Genomic DNA, 17507 nt, shown 5'->3' with positions numbered 1-17507 from the left:
TTATTTCAGTAAAAGTATGTATATCAGCAAAATGTACTTCAAATATGAAGATTAAAAGTACTCATTCTGCTGTCAAATACTTCTATTATATCTGGTGTTTGTGGATTCATATTACTGCTGCATTCAGGTGTATGTTGCATTTACTGCTCTGGATGTTTATGGCTGAGCTAATTTTAACTATTTTATACTTGGTGGGTTGCTTAATCTGCAGCAATGCATCATATTTTATAAGATCAGCATATGTGTGTGGTGTCGCTGTCCTGTGAGAAACACGTATTTCTAAATAAAAGTGGGCTTTTCAAGAGTTGGAGAAATTATGCATTTTTCAGTTAATCCAAATGTGGTATTGAATAGTTTGTTTATAGTTTTTATATAGTTTGTTTCTCAACTCACGGAGGAACACTTCATCCTTCAGCTTATCACTGTACAGTTGGAGATACATGTTTTTCACTCTCTTCATATTTGCCTCTGAGAGTACAAATGTGTACTTAAGTAAATGTACTTAGTTAGTTAGTTACATTCCATCACTGCAAATGAAAGAACGCCTCTGGCATTGTGAAAACTAGAGCCATCTTGGTGGTAAATTGGAGACCAGCTGTGTTATTGGATTGGATTTATTTTAAGATGTCCCTCATATTTTCAAATCAAATCTATAATTGGAGAAGATTGATTTATAGCCTACAGTGTTTGGAATAACAGTACAATAATGCATTTTCCTGTTATGATTTTATATTGATTGATTCTGCTACTTCACCATCTGGCAAAGAGACAAAATAAAGCACATGGCTAATTCTGCTGACAACCTGCTGTGGTTTTATGGATCCGAGGGGCTCACTGAACCACACATACATGCAAGTTATATGTGACGTGCCTTCTTTTCAGATTTGGGCTGCATGTATTTCTGGTTCATTTGCTTGCTCCTTTACCCCTCTGTCACAGCATCAGGATCTGGAGCCGTTTAAAGCCTGGCAAACCATAGTGCCATATATCCAGCTGACAGGAATGAAAGAAAACAGCAGCCAACACATTTAATTCCCAGTGGAGTGAGTAGAGATAGTGGTTGTGCAAAGAATTTGTCGTCCCGGGGTCAACATTCTTGTGGTCAAAAGGAGCCCATTTGAGAACAGTTTTGCATAATCAAGCTCACCGAGTACATTCTTCTACTTCCATTTTATGTCCCTCACTGTGTCTCCACTGCTATGCTATCTCACCACTCTTCTGCACACACAGCACACGTAGGCGTGGCTGAGGTTTGAAAAGTGAAAGGGTGTGAGAGTGAGAGGGAGCAGGGAGGGTCACATACCGGGGGTCAGTGTGAGGCTGTGTTAAGTTTAAAAAAAATGTTGGTGAAAAGTGTGAAGAGTAAACAGCTAAGCTGAGGGCAATATTATTTGACTGTACACTGAATGAGAAAAGTGGCACAGACAGATGAAACAAATGAGGGAAAGATATAAAAGATAACGCCACAGAAACGACCATAAAACGCAGGAAATGCTTTGCTCCCACAATAAAGTGTTACAGCCTTCATGACTGAGAGAACATAGTTGGCTTTGCGACAGACATATTGTGCCCTCTGGTGTTTTCACCCTGAGCTATAGACACTGAACACACACACAAATACCAGAAGACATATGAGTGTGAAGACGCATAGAAGGCCAGAAGCAGGAGGAAAGGGAGGAACACACTGAACTGATGACTGTGAAGCCAACGCCCCAAACTGGGATCTTCAAACCATTTAAGCTTTATTATCCTCTCCTTTTTCACATGCAGACTTCTTGAATGCACATATTTGAAAAACCTGGCGTGACTTGCCTGCGCTATCATTTGTTATAATGACAATTTGTTGAAAAGCCAGCCTCGCATGCTAAACACACCCACCCAAAGACAACGCCCTCTTTCCAACAAGGCTCAGGTGGGTTTGCTAGTATTTGCTTTTCTTTTTTTTCCCCCAAACAAAAGACAATGCAAGACCAAACGTGCAAAAAGTTTCCAAACTTCAATCCCGTAACAGCTCTCGTGCCAAAGGAGACGTACTGAACGGCAGGACAGTGAACCTTGCTGTATTGTATAATGAGATAGTGAAGGCTAATTGGAACCAGGTCATTAAAAGCTCTCAAACAGAGAGTTTGGCTTTATTATACCAAATCCTCAAAGCCGTTTTCTGAGAGTGTTTGTTCCCACAGTCTGCTGGGCTTTGCACGTACACGTTTTTTCTTTTTTTTACATACAAATCTTTCTAGGCGATCTAAGTCTCAGGACAGTCACTGTAAGGTGTGGCTAATGCTGCAGGGATGGCTCATTTTTGTCAGATTTAAGTGATATTCATCATGTCAGTCACCGGAGCCACCCTCTGGCTTATCCTCCTTTATCCTTAATGCCTGTCTTTAACCCGTACTTTCTGTCTTGCTGACTGTCTCTTCAGCTGGGGGAGTGAATATTTAACTTAATGTTTGCTGTCTCCTCTGCAGCTCACTCGCTGCTACATTTCACGGTTGCAAAGGGGAGATCTGTCGCAAAGGTGGATTTGTCACTCACGCGTGTGTTGCCCGCACCAAACCGACATCTGGAATATAAATCTCAAAACGACTCACACTAAGACGCCGACTTAATGGGAGAAGAACATGATTAATCAAAAACAATGCAAGTGCAACGGCAGGTAAACTCTCGCAGATTATGTCTGGTGATTCACAGTGACCGTGAGGCCTGCTGACACTTGTAACACACGTGTGAAATCATTTCCAGACACCAGCGCTGACATCATTCGCTGAGTAAACAGTGAAAAGAAAAAGCCTGACAGCTGGTTTATTAGCTCGCGGGGACAATTAACATTGTCTCGCTTATGAATGTTGTGTCCCGATCTGAGTTTCTCCAGCAGCCTGTTAACATACAGACGGTTCGTCAGGCTTTCCACTGCTTCACACAACAGTACTCCGCATGAGCATTCTGTCGTTAACTTCAGCACATGCAAAACAAAGTAGAAATAAATTTGGTTAAAAAAAGGATCCAGAATTTTAGAAATACTGACATCATGAGTCCATCATCCAGACAACAAGCTTTTTTCCCATGTTTTATTTACTAATTTATTTAACTATTTTATAACTATTTTACATTTCACGCTTTTGAAATCCTGTTTGAGAATAGTAAACCACATTACTTTATTGCATTGTATTTATTTTTTCTATAACGTAGCATAGAATCCGCCTTAAAATGCCTATTGTATGAAGGAATATGTGTGAATGTAAACTCCTCAGGTCACTGAACCGTCCTGAATTCCCCAGAATATCACATGGCCGACATCAAAGACTGGTCTGCAGTGATTTTGAGTGAGTTTTTTTTTTTTTAAGAGTTAAAGCAAAACCCTTGGTGTTAACCTGCCTAACCTTTGACAGTATTTGCTTATCTGCAAGACTGACTGAAAAGCTTCTTAAAGTATTTGTTCATTAGTGTGTGCATGATCTTGCAAAGTGCACACACTGCGTGTTGACACTGCTCATGATTTCATTGTTTTTCCTCATTATCTACTGTAAAGTGACATTAACCCCAAAATAATAAGTGCCACAACATTGTACTGGACTATCTCTTGGACTTTGGAACCAAAGTGCACTAAAAACTGTGTTTGTATGGTCACACTGTTGCCCTGTAGAAGGATCTGTTGTTTTTAATCACAATACTCGATCCTACAGTCTCAATCTGCAAATCTATTGAATGAGTAAGAGTGTTGATACAGATGTACACACAGATACACTGATATCTGATCTTGAAAAGGAAAGGCACTTGTGTTTTCACTGCAGAATTCTCTTGAATTACTCACTGCAGTCTGGAAGCTCTGGCACACCTCTGGATTTTGATTCTGCCTTACGCTTCGTGTGAAACCAGCCGGTTTATGACACACTGACAGATGGACAGATAGCACAACACACACACTCAGACACACATGGTCACACTGACTCATAGCAACGTCTGAGGGCGGATCCTGGACACACCTGAATTAGTTGCTAGGGAGGTAACAAGCAGGTTTGAATGAATGATAAACAGCACAGATAGACAGTACAACGGTCGACTGGTTTCTGTTGGCGCACAGCCATGTGATCAATTCTGCACAGAGTGCAAAAGAAAGCATTGTCTGGGTGTCTGCTTTGTAAAGGATGCAGATAGAATAAGTCTGTGCTGTTATTTTTGAGAGCTGCAGGCAAAAGAAAGTGAACCACTTTATTTCATAAAAAGCTATATATAAACCGTTCACTAGCTGTTGCACAGCACACTAAAAGGTAAATGATTTGCATCTGACGACCTCATTTTACAGATAAGCTGTCATTCATTTTATGAGAATTTCAAACCTGCTAAACAGTCAAAGGAAATTATCATTGCAACTATATCTTACCAACACCTGAAATGAAAACAACCTCTCAAATCTGCAAAACTGTTTATGACAGATTAAAAAAAAAGAAAAAGCATTGGCAACAAGTGCCGCAGTGACAGAAAAGTAGTGCTGTTTCTCCAGTGTGCCAGCAGGGGTCACCAGTGTGTAACAAAACACAAGAAGACACTGCGGGCCATGCGGGGCCCTTCGTCGTCAATCCAGGGGCTGCTCAGAACCTATTATGTTTGCTATACATTCACTTATACCTGACAACTATGTGTTAATTCTTAAAATGCATGTCAAATGTGAAATAAGCTGGGGTCACATTAAGGTGTGCTCCAATGTAAAATGTCATAAGTGTGGGCTATTATTTTCAAATTTCACATTTGAAAATAAGAAGAATCACAGTTCAAATAGTCAAAAACAAACAAACAAAACAAACAAAAAAACAAATGTCTTCACTTTCAGAAGCAAATAAAAATTAAATACAGATGATTCAAAACGTTTAGTGAAAACAGAAGTATGTATTTGCATATTATGGCCAGGAGGGCGAAGCATTGCTAAACTTAATGTAAATGAAGAAGAGTCCACCATCATCACATGGTCAGATAAATATAGGCGATGAAGCCGGAGGGTATAGATCAAACTTGACCAATATTGAAGTCTTTGCTGTCATGAATATTGTTCAGTTCAGTTCCCATCAGGCCTCCTTAAAACCCTCACAGCGAGTGTTGCCACAGAGACTAATCGTGGTTATAATTCAATTCGGTTCGGTGAGCATGTGCAATTATAATTATACGTCTTGCAAAACGAGTGGTGGGATTTCAGCAAAATGTGGGCAAGAGGTTGCAAAATAGTAATAGAATTAGTCATCTGATACTGATCAAACTGATTTTGTTGATTAATAAAGGGTTTATAAGTTGGGGCTTAATTGATGGGTAATAAATAATTTAATATTTCTTTATAGATTAGCAATGAGCCATTACTGAGGAAAGGTTTGGGGTTGCCAGGTTGTGAAATGTCAGTTGGGTGGTGTTTATCCTCCCTCAGCGTAAAGTCTTTTTTAGTTCTTCAGCTCATCAGCAAGAGCCCTTAATGTTACCTGCTGGAAGGAGGCGTGGAACAAAATCAATTTCATAACCACTGGTTGCGATTTACAACTCCAGACCTGATCAATTACATGGTAAAGAACTTATTATTAATGACTTACTAACATTAAAGCTGCAGACCTGTTGGCTTATTATAAAGCGAGAAATTGATCAGATTTTTCACCCCTCGCCAACCTATAAGTTATTTTTAAAAATCTTGTATTACTGATCTGTGAATTTATTCATAAAGAGCTCAGTAGCCTTGAATAAAGTGAGCTATATCTTTTGATCAATATCTTTTTACAAACTCTTCATGCTGTATTAGAAATTGGTGCCTGAAGAATTGGACAGGTCAAACACCTCAGTGAGATTTAGTGAACAAAGTCTGAAAAAAAACCCCAAAACATAAAAGCATAGGAATGGCTGACTCTTACACTTATCAGTAGCCTTGACAAGAAAGAAGGTACTTTATTACAACGATATTAATCCCTCAAGTGGAAATTCAGTGTTTTCCCTCTGTTGTTACTTTACACACACAGGCCTGAAGTACAACATACACAAACAGGACCTATACGAGGCATTAACATATAGAGAGGTGTCAGAGCGAGGGGGGCTGCCACAATGCCTGGGCAGTTAGGAGTTCGGTGCCTGGTCAAGGGCACCTCGGCAGTGCCCAGGAGGCAAACTGGCACCTCCCCAGCTCCAGCCCCTATTATCCCTATACAACAATAAGTCATTTTCTCCTGTAAAACAGATTCTTGCTGACATTGCAATTCTGTAAGTTCCCAGAGAGAAAGAAGACGTTTAAAAAATGGTTACGGTCAACGGTGAAAACATGCTTCACCGCCTAGTTGAAGACCCCGATTTGCAATACTGGCTTTAAACTGAGAAATTTGGACATTGTTTCTTAGATAGACTGCAAAATGGCGACTTTGTAGAAGACAAAAAATGTAACTTTTGCAAATGGTTGCATCCTGGTGAAATATGGTCCAAACGTCTCTAAGTAATTCACTTCTTAGCCTATTTTGAACGTTGATGTTGTCATATTTTAGTATTTAGTTTGTTTTTTTAGTCTTTTCAGCATAAAAATGCTCACTGTGTGCTAGCTTAAAGTGTTATAAAGCTACAGACTAGCATGCGAGAATGAGCGGCCTAGCCGGCCTCGTGAGCAACATGAAAAGAAACTAATGGTGCTAATTTCTGGTTTACTTTATTGAAATACAGCAGCACAGATGCTTAAAGAAGTATGTCGCTAACCAATATTTTCTATCATTCGACCTACAACAGAACAAATTATGACAATGAAAGAACATATTTGTGTTGTGGGACACGCTGCTGCTGAGGTCTTAGACGATCAGAGCGAAGACCACCCAGGTTTTGTTGAAATCCCAGCTGGTGCTCACTGGTTTATCATACTGGTAAAGCAGAACTGGTGTGTTTTTATAGTTTGCTAGAGGAGTGGGCGGGGACAGAGCAAGTTCCTCCCTGTTGATCTGTAGTCTGCACTGAAAATCTTTGTATTTATGTATGTTTGTACACTTATTCCTTATTAATCTTTCATCTACAGTATTTGGAACAATCTCACAGAATCCAAAATACAGGATCTTGTGACTTTCTTGCAAAATGTTTGTAATTCCTTTCTCTCAAAAATAGTTGTGTGAGGTTTGGTTTTATTAAAGTCATTAAATAAGATACTCATAACTTGATGGAACACTACAGGAACTGTGTGTTCTTTTACTGAATGTTAAATATATAAGGAATGATCATAACATTATGCTCTCTTTCACTTGCTGTACTCCTGCCGTGGTTACCAGTGGCTACAGGTGGCCATATTTGGGTTGAGTCAACAGCACGTTTATGGGCAGGTGTGTTACCTGTGGCTCCCTCAGGAAGCACTTCCCAGGGCTCTACTGCCAAAGCTGACCGACAGAGAAACCAATGAGTCAGACGAGCGAGGCGATCATGAAATAGTTCTTCTCGTCTCCGCTCATCATTCCACAGCAATCCGCCTTTTTTTGTTTTTCTTGTCGGAGCCGAAGAATTAAAGTGAGTCGCGCGCGGCTCTTTGGTCGCAGACGGAGGGAAGTGCTTCCTGATAATAAAGAGGTGCGTCTTATTTCCATTCCAGTGATTGACTGCGCACGGCTTTCACCGGGCTGGGGGCATTGACGCATTGTGGAGTCGACAGGGGGTAGCACTGCAACCCCGGCTTCGCTACACAACGGAGGCATCTATCGGCGAAACCGCGATGGCCGTGGTGCAGCTCGACACGGAGGACCATCAACCGGAGAACGGCTTCGTGTCCCCCGAAACCACGTCGCCGGGGCTTCTGACACGCATCGACGGTTCTGTTCTGCCGTTTCTCGGGGGATTTGGGAAGTACCAGAAACAGCTGATCGTGCTGACATGGATTCCGGCGCTATTCATTGGATTCAGCCAGTACTCTGATAATTTCCTCCTCGCCCAGCCGAACAACACATGTGTGCAGCCTTTGGCGAACCTGACAAATCAGACTGCCGGTCATTCCTCGTTGTTAGACAGCCCGAGAAACATCAGCGCGCGGCCGGCTGCTATTTATGCCAATGGAAGTTACGGCAGCCACAATGACACGAACAACATGCAGTGTAGGTGCAGCGAGTGGACGTTCGAGCTGCACACGGGGCTCGTGCAGAATGTGGTTACCAAGGTAAGCTGTCCACCTCGGCAGTGGGCATCCTTTCCATCATATTGTGTTATGCATGCTGTGATCCTCTCCGGATCGATTCACGTTAGCGAGAGGGAGACACACTGGCACTCATCAGCACTACACCCATCGTTAAAAAATACCACTCTGAAATGACGCCCAAATCGCTGTCTGTGACAGCTTCTGCACAGTGATCGTGGTTGTGCCTCCATTGTTGCATCCGAGGCGTGCATTTCTCCACGCGAGCCAGCGAGCTCGCATCGGGATCGAAAGTAGTAGGGTCGTGGAGGTGAGAGTCTGCATGGTGCTGACAGTGAGTCATGGCGACAGCTGACACAAAGTGTGACCTGTGGCAGAGACACATTGGCACATTGGGCAAAAAACTGCCAGGGCTGGTGGAATCTGCCGTTGTCGTAATGGACATAATAGACTTGGAGCCTTCCATTTGGAGCAAAGGTCATTAGTGCACTCTCTAGAATAATGCAACCCCATCCCTGACCAAACACCACCCGCCCTATAACTGCCCTAAACAAACACCAGAGAGATATTCTTGCAGCTTTCAGTCACTGCGCTTTTAGCGTGAACTGATGTCTTTACCTCCTGTCATCGTACTGCTGGAATATTCTCATCTGCACAGGCCATTGAGGAGACAGCACAGGCCTGCAGCCATCATAGTTGGTCCGGTAGCTGCAGGAGGAAGGGTTTTTATGTCAAATTCCGCCTATCAGCTCCTCTCCCTCTCTTGTGGATGCTGTGTGCTCGTAGCAAGATATCAAGTTTTGGTTTTGTTAGCGCAAGAAAGGCATGAAACTTTCATCCACGGGGCTCTCTGGGTAAACTTGGCATTAACATTGATGCGGTAACTTGATTAAATCTTCGGTGAAAAGATGCTCTCATCACAGAGTACAATTGAGACCTCAGAAACAGATTCAATAGATGTTATTCAGCATTCGGTTTTGCTTGTAAAAAGCCTAATATGTTCCTAAACCTCACGATAAATTGCATTTTAATCTGCAGCATCTCCACCACTCAAGAGTTTTGCATGCTTGCCATAATCAAAAGGCTTATCGGGGAGAGTTAGATCTGAAGCCGGGCTTTGAAGCCTGTCTGTGCTGCAGGAGGGGGTTGTGGCGCCCTGAGCTTGCGTCCACTGTGATGCCAACAGCCCATCTGCTTATCACTGATAATGTCCCCATTTAAATGAAGCAAATAAAACTCAGTTGTGGCCTTTTAATTCAGTCATGAGCCCGGGAGGGGGGGCAGTTTAAGTCCTGCTTTCGTTTACTGGCTGCAGGGTAATTTGGGGTGTGTGTGTGTGTGTGTGTGTGTGTGTGTGTGTGTGTGTGTGTGTTTGTGTGGGAGGCATGAGCTAAGGCCAGGCTGATAAACTGTTTTTATGGATGGAGGCTTTCAAAATTGAACGTGAAGTCATATGTGAGGGGAATCGATTGGGTGGATCCGTATTACTAAGAAACAAAGAATGCCAGTTCTCTCACGGGTAATAAAACGATGCGAAGTTTCCAGCGGGAAGAAACGCGGCTGACCCTCTCATGCTGGCGTCGTAACCTGTACATGCTAATGTTTGTATTTGTGCCTTTGCACGCATACAGAGAATGTCATGTTGACACTACCACCACTGCAGATCGGTGACAGGCCCGGGCAGTTGGTGAGAGCGTCTCCGGCTGTGCTCGTCTTCCCTGACCCATGCAGTTTGCATTCTGACAAGGTCACCGTCAGGAGGAATTGAATCAGATTGCATGCAGACAAATCCCAAAATGGAGCCAAAAATGTAGCAGAACTGAGCCTCTAACTTGACTCTTTTGACAAGTTGCCCCTCACTCTTCCAAGGCCTTGTTTCTCCACCACAGCACAGAAACTGGGATGTGACACAACGGCAGGAAGTGATGACTTGGCATTTCTCCCCGTGTTTGGATTGCATAGGCATAACTGCACACGACTGGGCTCAGCTATCTGTGACATCCCTAAAAGGCAGAGCAGAGTGCCAGCACTCAGGAAATGTGGTGGAGCCTCTGTGAAAATGTGCCAACACGCTCTAACCCCCACATGACTCTGCTAACCCTTCGCAGCAAATGAGATAATCATGTAAATATATGTTTTAATATAGGGTTTGCCTCCAGAATCTGCAACAAAGGAGCACATTGCTGCTCGCTCCTTTTTTTCAGGGTCAGAAAGAAGGCTTTGATGGAGGCGGTTGGAGGTTGGAGGTGGTGGTGAAGGATCCAGAGTGGTTAATGTGGACACCCATCCTAATTGAGTCTGAACTCTCCTCAGGGCCCGTCTAAATTGGACTGAGCCTTAGAAATGAGAATGTATCATTACTCAGAAACAGATAGTCTCTCTGCAGCATACCCTCTTCAGCTCCTGTTCAGACGGGCAGCAGATCCTCCTCAATGCAGAGATTAACCTCCACTCTGATCCCCGTGAAGCTGTGGACAGACACTTGTCCTGCTGGGATTGATGAAAATTTTAACATGTGAAACTGAATGCAGGATTCCCGTTTGATCAAACTTCCCCCTATAATGGCATTTGGATTGATCCAACACCATTCTGCATTTAAAGGTATACTACACAGGAATTGTCAGTTGTAAACAGTTTTCGGGGCTGTGTCACCATTTTTGTAGCATCCTCTTGGTTGCGTGCCGCCTGTGGTCTGGCACCTGGTCGCTACCCTTTTATAAAGTCCCGACCTCACCTCGAGCTGTCATTGGCTGGTGGCTACACTCCTACTGCCCAAAGGTTGCAGCCCAGAAATGTCCTGGACACAGCAAAATAAGAAAACAATAAGAAAATACGGGCAGAGGGCAGAGTCTCTGCAGATGAACGCACTGCTGCACACTTAGTAGGTCATAAGTGATGACTACTTCTGTATGAGTCTTTGTTTTTTAGGAAAATCCTTCATAGTATACATTCTTTTGTGACATTTTAAGCTACTTTTATTGTAGACAAGTAACTAATGTTTTGTCTCTATGATGTCAGAAAAGGTCACAGGCTGCTACAGTCCAAGTTGATGTCCTCAGATTTGCTAAGACTTAAGATGATCAATATAAACAATATAAAGAACAGCAGCTAATCTGAGAAAATGAAAACTGAACTGTTGCTGATTGATGTTCTTTTGATTATGTCGATCAATCCATTTGTGGCTCAGTAGAAAAATAGTTGTTAGTAATAGTAGTTTTTAGAGCAAAAATGTCAAACGTTCTGTGTATTTTGGGACTTTGGGAAACTGATATACTATTTTCTTACATTTTATAAAGCTGACATTTAATTAAATAGTCGAGAGAACTAATGTGCTTCTTGGGCAAATTAGTTGCAGCCCTATTAATTAATTGATCGATTCAGCACTACTTCGGTGTATACATGAGGCAGTTATACAGCATGACGGAGTCTGTCGCGCTATGCTATTTTTCTTAGGATGAAGGTTAGAGCATTGTATGAAAGTGATAAGGAAGATATGTTGTAAAAGCATGTTAGTGGGTACACCCAAACCCAGTATCACTGTGCTGGAGGCTGCACACCCATAGATCTGAAATATGATACTGTAGTCGAACACCCATGCAGGCCTCTCTGCTCTGTGTCCCCTCATACTGTTTACCCAGCTGGTTGGCTCCTTCCACAGACCCCAGATCAGTGTGGGACACCGCAAAACAGTCTCAGCTGTCGCAAGGCGATGACCCCGCTTGCAGATACCCAGTCAGCACACAATGACAGCCACTCAAAGACGCTTGTGACCAAAAGATAAAACTCTGTTGAGGCTCTGTGTGTATGTGTATGTGTGTGTGTGTGTGTGTGTGTGTGTGTGTGCTTGTTTCTGATAAGTGCTGTGTTGTAACAGGGAGGGTTGAACATTACGGGGTCTCTGATCCTCGGCAGAGGTTTAAGTTTGTTTTTAGGATCGCGTGATAGAATTCTTGCTGTAGGAGTGTTCCATATACATGCATACATGCATGTCGGGTCTCTGTGGTGACAGATGTGTAGTTCTGGTTCACAACTGCCAACAAAAGAGGCATTGAATAATGGACCGTCAGACAAAGTTCTGTTGTTTCACCATCTGTCACTGTGGAAAATATAACTGCCATCAGCCAACTTGTCAAACATGTTAGCATTTTTCATTTGATGTGCAGTATAGTCAGGTACTTGAAACATGGTCACACCTAGATAATATAAACAGGCTCTCAGACACAAAGTCCCTCAGGCTACATCTGCAATGTCAGATATCTGTATCGTTCGCTTCTTGGCTGCTTTTTACCACAACAACTGCAATGGAAAGTGACTACAGACCAACTCTGTTTACCAAAAATGGTTTTATGAAGATTTCTCGAGCCCATGTAGTAATATCATTTATACAACCATGGTTTTCTCAAAGTGGTGAACGTCGCTCCATCCTCGCTTGTGAATGACTGAGCCTTTCCAGGATGCTCCTTTCATACCCAATCATGACACTATCACCTGTTACCAGTCAACCTGTTTACCTGTGAAATGTTCCACACAGGTAATTTTAGAGCATTCCACAACTTTCCCAGTCTTTCCTTGCTCCTGTCTCAACTTGCTTGAAAATTCAGAAGAAGCATATATTTACAAAAATCAGTGAAGTAAAATCTATTCAATTGAGCATAAGTCAAAATGGATTAGCAAATTAACACATTCTGTTTTCTAACTTCTTTTGGGACCGGGGTTTGTTTCATATAAATGTGTCTGTTTGCTGCACTCCCTTTGAATCGCGTTGTTATTCTCTTTTACTCTCACCTTAGCTCCCAACACATTGTAGGATTTCAACCCTTTGGCGAGGCAGCGATGCTAAAACTTGCACTTGGAAGCAGGAAGAGTCTGATAACCAGGGTGACGGTCTGTTGCTAGGCAGTAACTATGCAGCAGTCTCTCCATGTGTTTTCTGCCTTCCCCTCACAACTGCTTTTAAGCATCTCGATCCCTCTCTCTTCAACCTGCCATCCGCTCCCATGCTTTTCTTTATTCTTTGCATTTCTCTCCATTTCTCTCAGTGTTCTGTTTCTGCATTGTATAATCTGTATTCCTCCCTCCTCCTGTGCTTTCCTCAACCTCCCTCCCTCCCTCCCTCTCTCCCCCACTCCTTTGAACCCTCCCACCCACCCACCACTCTGTAGTTCAACGAGTGCAGAAATGTGCAGCTGTAGTTGAGAGCGTCTTCTTCGGAGCTAATGAGACTCTTTGGTGCACACCGATCATTGGTGGCCAGTCATTTGAGAGAGGTCGGCAGACACCCCACACCGATTTGCTTTTGGCCCCTCATTGTTCTGCATTTTCTGTCCACTAATAGATTTATATGCGTCAAAACCCAACTCCACACACTGGCTTCTATTCATTACTCCCAAATGAGCAAGACAATAGCGATGGAGCAACTGACAGAAATAACAGGGGCATACCAGACAAGCTGCATGGACTTGACTCATGCTTAGACTTAATCGCAGTTTGCAGGGATTTCTTTGCTTTGCTGTAGCTGAAAGTCCGTCCATATGCTTTGCACTTGTGCTAATAGCAGTGTGGATGCCCATTAATGATGTCGTATGAGCTCGGTCAGAGCGTTGGCCCTGGTTAATAATACATGCGAATTGATGCTTTTAAATAAAACACATTAATGATACTTTGGCTATCACAATCTGCCATGCTCTGCCCATTCGGTTACACATTTCAACAGCACGTAGCACCTGTGCGACATCGATGCGTTGTCTCTGGCATGTGACTTTGGGTATGCTCATATGTTGGTATCTTCATCTGTGGCCACCCGCAGATGTGTGTTGGGCACAGTCACCAGACTGTCATCCAGCCATGCGGTGCCTGGCCCTGCATAATCGCAGACTCAGAGTTGAATGTCAGTGCATATGCCGGTTTGTCACATTCCCGGGGGAGGGCAGCTTGAGTTTTTTCAAACACCCTTGCCTGTGCAGTGATTGTGCAACAGGAACTTGTTTGCCTCCCTCTGTCTTTTTCTCTGCTGACATCGATACTGAAACCACGAATGAGTGGCATGCCTGGACCATGTGATGACTGGGTGGCTCTGGGTAATCCTGGAGCGTTCCATTCTGAACAGGTCACTATGGTAGAGGTTATGAGAGGTTAGACCCTCTCAGAGAAAAATGTAAGAATTAAATGCACGATGCATTTCAAGATAAAGTTGAGCTGCCGCGTGAAATGAATCAGATCTTTTGTGACATGACAATATATGCTGCCCCATATTTACAATGAAAAATTGCATGAAATCATATGATGCTTGGTTTTTTGATCAGGCACAGGCGGGGTCAACATTGATCAGCCTCCCATTAGCTATGCACCTGCTATGGCTGTCTGCTTCTTCCTGCTGCTTGTGTCAGCACAGACAGCTGGGAGGCATATGGTGCCAAAAAAGATCCCAATATCCACCTCCTCACCGAAATTCATCTCCTGTTCATCCCAGGACCCACTGCGCAACTGGGATCATTAATCGACAATGCCATGCTAGTCGCAGTTGCAGGTTCGGGTAGATTTTTTAGGGTATTGAGTTTCTTCCTGCAGTTCACATGCTTTACATTTGCCGCTGCACCCCTCTTTCTCTCTCTGTCAGGTCTATTTGTCACGACTTGTCACTAGTGTGGGGGTGAAAAAATCAGGGAGTGCTTGATTCACACAAAAGCAGGCACGCGATGCATTGTTTGCACTCTAGGAATCCTTCTGCCGCTGCGGTGGAGTTTCAGGCACAGAAGAAAATAAAGAGAGGCAGTGTGTACTGTAATACTGTGTACCATTTCGACACAGCAGGGGAGGCACAGATAAATCATAAAATAAGAAACGTCATCTTATGTACGCTCAGTGATTTTTGACTGAGGAAATGCTTGGCGCAAGTACAGACAACTGAATCCCTGATCTTGGTTTGCAGGGGGCAAATAAGCTTCTCCAACCTTTCTGGTGGCACTGTAAGGCAAAGACATGATGCAGGCTTTGCATACATTTACTAGTGGAGGAAAACACTGATGCATCATTCTGACAATTTACACTGCTTTTTGATGCTCACTTGCAGAATCACTGTTTTCAAGACTTGCTTTTTTTGTGCTAAATTGTCTAATCACATGTTAGTGAGGAATAAGCAGATAAATTCTGTAACATTGAGTCTGTTTTGAGATATATTATTTTTGGGGACCACTGAGCTTAAAGAGTCAAACAATTAGCAATTTGCGTTTTTCAAAAAGTGCTTGCAGTGTTTTAGTGTAAAATAATGTTGGAATAGTTAACAAAGAAAATGTAATTGTTGGTCATATTAGATGAAATAGCAGGAAGCCCTTCTGTTACAGATTGTGCCCTTCTCACATTTCAGTGTTGTGTGTTCTGAGTGGTAACAGTCAGACAGACCTAGTGAAGAGTGAGACTCAATAGATAAAAATATCTCATCCTCAAAAAACAAAAACACATTCATCTTTCACTTCCACCTTTTTTTCACCCAGCATACATTTCACACAACTAATACCTGTGTTTTTGTCTCTACAGTGGAGTCTGGTGTGTGACTCAGCATGGAAAGTCCACATTGCAAAATTTTCTCTGTTGGTGGGGTCCATCTTTGGATATTTGGTGTTTGGAATCCTTGCTGACTGGTAAGATCTTCGCCGAAATTCATTATTTCTAAGCTCTTATTTACAAATGTGTTTAAAGAATAATGTTGACCGCACCCCGTAGGTTTGGCCGCCACCCAGTGCTGATCATATCGGTGCTGTTCATGCTGGTGTTCGGTCTGACTGTGGCCTTCTCCGTCAACGTCCCCATGTTCAGCACCCTGCGCTTCTTTGAGGGCTTCTGCCTGGCAGGGATCACCCTTTCTCTCTACGTCCTCAGTAAGTGTTTATCCCTCAACTAAGCGTTTTGTGCTAACTGAACATTAGCTGAGCCCTGACCCTCTTTGTTATTGCTGCTACGCCCGTCAAGCTCTTCATTGTATAACAGCACATAGGCAAGTTTACGATAAATTAGACTACGATAATGCTGACAGATCTGCCACTCAAAATTAACAGTAATTTGTGAAACAACCGGCCTTAGATTTCACACAGAAGCCAGCAACCATTGATTTCGATAGCTCAAATGACAGCTTTTGCTAACAGATTTTAACCGTAGCTAGCAATTAGCAGCAATTAGCTAGCTAGCTAGCGAGCTAGCTAGCTAATTGCTGCTAATTCTGTGAGTCGTTTGAAAAGTCTGACTTTTTACTGTGTCCGGGTGACTCGGTTTAAACGGAACACCTATAAAAAGTCTTAAATATGTACACAGTGCCTACACACACGATATAGCTAATACTTATAGACTGAGGAGAAAGCTCCCAAGCTAAAAGCATTTTACAAGTTAGCCTAGAGCTACTGAAGTGTAACATTAAACTTCCCCAAATCACATAAAGAGGAGGACAGACCCACTATCGTTACTCTGAAGTCTGATATAATGTCTTGACTTCCACTGAGTGGATGTCCTGGTCCCGAATGGCGAATGCTCTAACGCCACCTGTGGTCCAACAAAATAATGTAGTTAGCAGTTTCTTGGCTTTGGAAGTAATGTTACTTCTGTAGCCCACCACACGGTAAACAAACACACTGTTTAATCCATAAATTTTTGCTCGCTTGTTTTGGGTTATTGAAAGGTAAAAAAAAAAATCATTTAATACATTGCACTTACCGTCGTCCCATGCACACCACTTTAGCGCCTTGAGAAATCCAAATCTTAACAGACCTGCCATGCTTATTTGCGGTCACAAACTATTATTGGACAATCACTGTTCCTCATAGGGGTTTGGCAAACGATCAGATGACACGTGATAACCCCAGTGTTTGGTGCTGATGTCAAACTTGGCCCTTCGAGGAGCAGAGTCATTTCGCTTGAGGCCTGAGGCAGAAGTGCTGATGAGAAATGGCTCAGAGGTAACGCAGCTTCATACTGTGCAAAATTGCAGGCTTGTTCCATTATAACGTGACAGTTCACCTGTTGGCCAAACTGGTTTGTTCGGGTCCAGCTCCATGTCTCAGCAGTAGGAGCAGGTTGTGTTTCACTGCAGGTTATAAGGAACTGTTTTCTTTGTCTGGGCTGCGTAAATATTTAAACATTACACAAACATTATCATTGAAAAATGACATTGAAATATAATCCCTTACATATCTCATCCTTAAGGGAAAAATACGCTGTATTTTAATCAAAATGCGACACCCTATTAGATCTCACATACTTGACTTTTATTTTGTTTTTAATTCAAGGTGTGGCCCACTAAAAGACAACATTATCCATTTTAATTGATATGATGAACATACATTTTTAATCACATGCGTTTGAATACTGAAGTACTGTAACGTCTGTCCTGTCTTCGTCCTTAGTATCCTCC

At 42.8% G+C, this 17507-nt stretch overlaps 1 protein-coding gene across 1 annotated transcript in view; it reads left to right on the top strand.

Annotated features, from left to right (window-relative positions):
- Window positions 1-7513: 7513 nt before the first annotated feature.
- Window positions 7514-17507, top strand: part of slc22a23 (solute carrier family 22 member 23) — a 36903-nt gene continuing 26909 nt past the window's right edge. The window contains exons 1-3 of the mRNA XM_041949913.1: window positions 7514-8134; window positions 15644-15747; window positions 15830-15984. Of these exons, the coding sequence (XP_041805847.1) occupies window positions 7697-8134; window positions 15644-15747; window positions 15830-15984 (697 nt within the window). The 5' untranslated portion in view covers window positions 7514-7696. The remainder of the gene's footprint in view (window positions 8135-15643; window positions 15748-15829; window positions 15985-17507) is intronic.

Source organism: Chelmon rostratus, chromosome 12 (genome assembly GCF_017976325.1).
Source record: "Chelmon rostratus isolate fCheRos1 chromosome 12, fCheRos1.pri, whole genome shotgun sequence".
NCBI lineage: Eukaryota > Metazoa > Chordata > Actinopteri > Chaetodontiformes > Chaetodontidae > Chelmon > Chelmon rostratus.
The sequence above is the reverse complement of the archived record's forward strand: the minus strand, read 5'-3'. Positions and strand labels throughout refer to the sequence as shown.